A 3,204-nucleotide genomic window follows, 5' to 3' on the forward strand; every position below is an offset into this window, starting at 1 on the left:
TGTGATGATGGGCTCAAGTATAGCAGGGATCATGGAGCTGGTGCGGGATCAGGCAGTGTTTCGTTCTGCTGTGCATGGGGTCACTATGAATCGGAAATGACTTGGCGGCACCTAACAACACCAACAACAACATATTTTTATCTATAGAAATGTTTTTAGAAGCTTCAATATGTATTTGCTACTTTTAATCTCTTCGGATCAAATGTTATATTCTTTTCTAATTTTTAGCCTCCACCACTCTCCTGTCAGTTAGTTGTACTGTGGTGGCTTAGGTGCTGCTGTCAGGCTAGAGGCTATGCCACTGGTATTTCAAATAGCTAGCAGGGTCACCCATGATGGACAGGTTTCAGCAGAGCTTCCAGACTAAAAGAGACTCAGAAGAAGGAAGGAGACATCCACTTATGGATACCATTGTGAAGAATGGGAATTCCAGAACAATTAATTGTGCTCATGAGGAACCTCTACATAGACCAGGAGGCTGTCATTTCAACAGAACAAGGGGATACTGTATGGTTTAAAATCAGGAAGGGAGTGTGTCAGGGTTGTATCCTTTCATCACAATTATCCAATCTGTATGCTGAGAAAATAATCTGAGAAGCTGAACTACATGAAGAAGTAGAGAGCATCACAATTGGAGGAAAACTCATTAACAATATGCAATATGCAGACGACACAACCTTACTTGCTGCAAGTGAAGATGACTTGAAGCACTTATTGATGAAGATTAAAGAGTACCATGTGCAGTATGGATGGCACCTCAATTTTATGTAAATACATATATCTCAACTTTCTTTATGTTGATAAAGAAAATGAAAATTCTCACAACTGGACCAATAAGCAGTGTCATGATTAATAGAGAAAAGATCAAAGTTGTTAAAGATTTCTTATTACTTGGTTCCACAATCAACACCAATGGAAGCAGCAGCCAATAAATCAGATGTCGTATTGCACTGGGGAAATCATCTGTAAAAGACCTCTTCAAAGTGCAAAAGAACAAAGATGTCTCTTTGAAGACTAAGCTGCACCTAACCCAAGCCATGGTATTTTCAATCACCTCATATACATGTGACAGCTGGACAATGAATATGGAATACCAGAGAAGAGTGGATGCTTTTGAGTTGTGGTGTTGGTTAAGAATACTAAAAGTGCCCACCCCCCGCCTGCCCGCCTGCCCGTGGAGCGGCAGCCTCAGCTTCTGAGCGGCGGCAGATCCCTTCCCAGACATGGCCAGATAGTCAGCCATGTCCAGAATAAGGGCACGCCGCCGCCCAAGGTCTGGTTCCTGCCACCGGTCTGCATGGCACACTGCATCCGCCTGGCCCTCAGCCGCTTCCACATCAAGGTTGCACAGAGCATTGAGGATCACCATCAAGAAGCAATTGGTTTCTGCAGAGAAAATGGTTTCCATGGCTTGGTTGCATATGATTCTGATTATGCATTGTGCAACATCCCCTACTATTTCAGTGCCCATGCCCTAAAACTGAGCTGAAAAGGGAAAAGTCTCACAACAAGCCAATATCTGATGCATGAAGTTGCCAAGCAACTGGACCTGAATCCAAATCGTTTTCCTATTTTTGCTGCTCTATTAGGTAATCATATTCTACCTGATGAAGATGTGGCTTCTTTTCATTGGAGTTTACTTGGTCCAGAACATCCACTAGCCTCACTTAAGGTACGGGCTCACCAGCTAGTGTTACCACCCTGCGATGTAGTGATCAAAGCTGTTGCTGACTACATTTGTAATATCCAGGATATCACTGATTTGGATGCCATAGCTAAAGATGTTTTTCAGCATTCACAGTCTAGAACAGATGGCAAAGTTATTCGATTTAAGAGAGTGATTGAATATTATTCAGCAACTAGTAAGCCTATGTCATTTCATCCATCACATTACTTAGCCATACCAAATCAATTTGGAATGCCTGGGATAGTGCCACCATATGCTCTGCCTTAGATGCTCAACATTCCACAGACCCCTCTACAAGCAAAACTATGGCTCATCAGATGCCAAGCCTAGGTGGTGCTCCGGGTCAGGGTCCATACCCATATAGCCTCTCTGAGCTGGCTCTCACTTTGGAAACAAGTGGAAAGAATTTGGCAGAGCAGAACAACTATAGTAACATTCCTCATGAAGGGAAACATACTCCATTGTATGACAACTATAGTAACATTCCTCATGAAGGGAAACATACTCCATTGTATGAACGGTCCTCTCCGATAAATCTAGCTCAAAGTGTCAGTCCCAACCATGTGGATTCAACTTACTTTCCTGGTTCTTCTACGTCATCATCTTCAGATAATGATGAAGGCAATGGAGGACATACAAACCATATCAGTGGGAACAAAATTGGCTGGGAGAAGACAGGAAGCCACTCAGAACCTCAAGCACACGGAGACCCAGGAGACCAAACAAAGGCAGAAGGTTCGTCCACTGCCTCTTCAGGAAGCCGGATAGCTGAAGGAAAAGGGAAACAAATTGGCACCGTACAACCAATTCCCTGCCTTTTATCCATGCCCACCAGGAACCACGTGGATATTACCATACCTCCATTACCCCCTGTTGCACCTGAAGTATTGAGAGTGGCAGAACACAGGCACAACAAGGGGCTAATGTGTCCCTATATCTTTCATATCCTAACAAAGGGTAAAATCAAAATTGCTGTTTCTATTGAAGATGAAGCCAACAAAGACCTGCCTCCCACCACCCTGCTCTATAGGCCAGTTCGTCAGTATGTTTATGGAATCCTGTTTAGTTTGGCAGAAAGCAGAAAGAAAGCTGAGAGACTTGCTTTTAGAAAGAACAGACTTCCTCCAGAATGCAAGGGGGAACCATTGGTGAGAGTTAAGAACATCTGGACTGAACTGAAACAAATCCTTTGAATTGGAAAAAAAAAAAAAAAAAGGTGGATTCAGATGACCATTACTTAATTGAATTAAGCCTCTGGAATTTAAATGTTTATCTAGAAAAATGTATTATTAATGTGCTTATTACAAATAAAATTTTACTTCTATTGGAAAATATGTATAAATTTGATATCTTAGTTTAAAAGTTGAGAGACTAGTTAATACATAGTTTTTAAGTCATTAATACATTTCCATTGATTGTCACTCTGATTGGAACACCACCTCTCTACAAAGAAGATTGCTGTCCTGTAAATCTTTTGTGAATATTGAGCCTGAATGCTCTCTACTTGCTGAAAACAC

General features: G+C 41.9%; 1 protein-coding gene across 1 annotated transcript in view; it reads left to right on the top strand.

The window, feature by feature from the left end:
• Positions 1-2,835, top strand: part of LOC103210008 (constitutive coactivator of PPAR-gamma-like protein 1) — a gene marked incomplete at its 3' end in the record, with an annotated part of 7,134 nt that extends 4,299 nt beyond the window's left edge. The window contains 3 exon segments of the mRNA XM_042782978.1: positions 1,222-1,988; positions 1,991-2,121; positions 2,170-2,835. Coding sequence (XP_042638912.1) covers positions 1,222-1,988; positions 1,991-2,121; positions 2,170-2,835 — 1,564 coding nt within the window.
• Positions 2,836-3,204: the final 369 nt, after the last annotated feature.

The sequence above is a fragment of the Orycteropus afer genome, unplaced genomic scaffold (assembly GCF_000298275.1).
Source record: "Orycteropus afer afer isolate SDZICR_OR568_19922 unplaced genomic scaffold, OryAfe1.0 scaffold00547, whole genome shotgun sequence".
Taxonomy (NCBI): Eukaryota; Metazoa; Chordata; class Mammalia; order Tubulidentata; family Orycteropodidae; genus Orycteropus; species Orycteropus afer.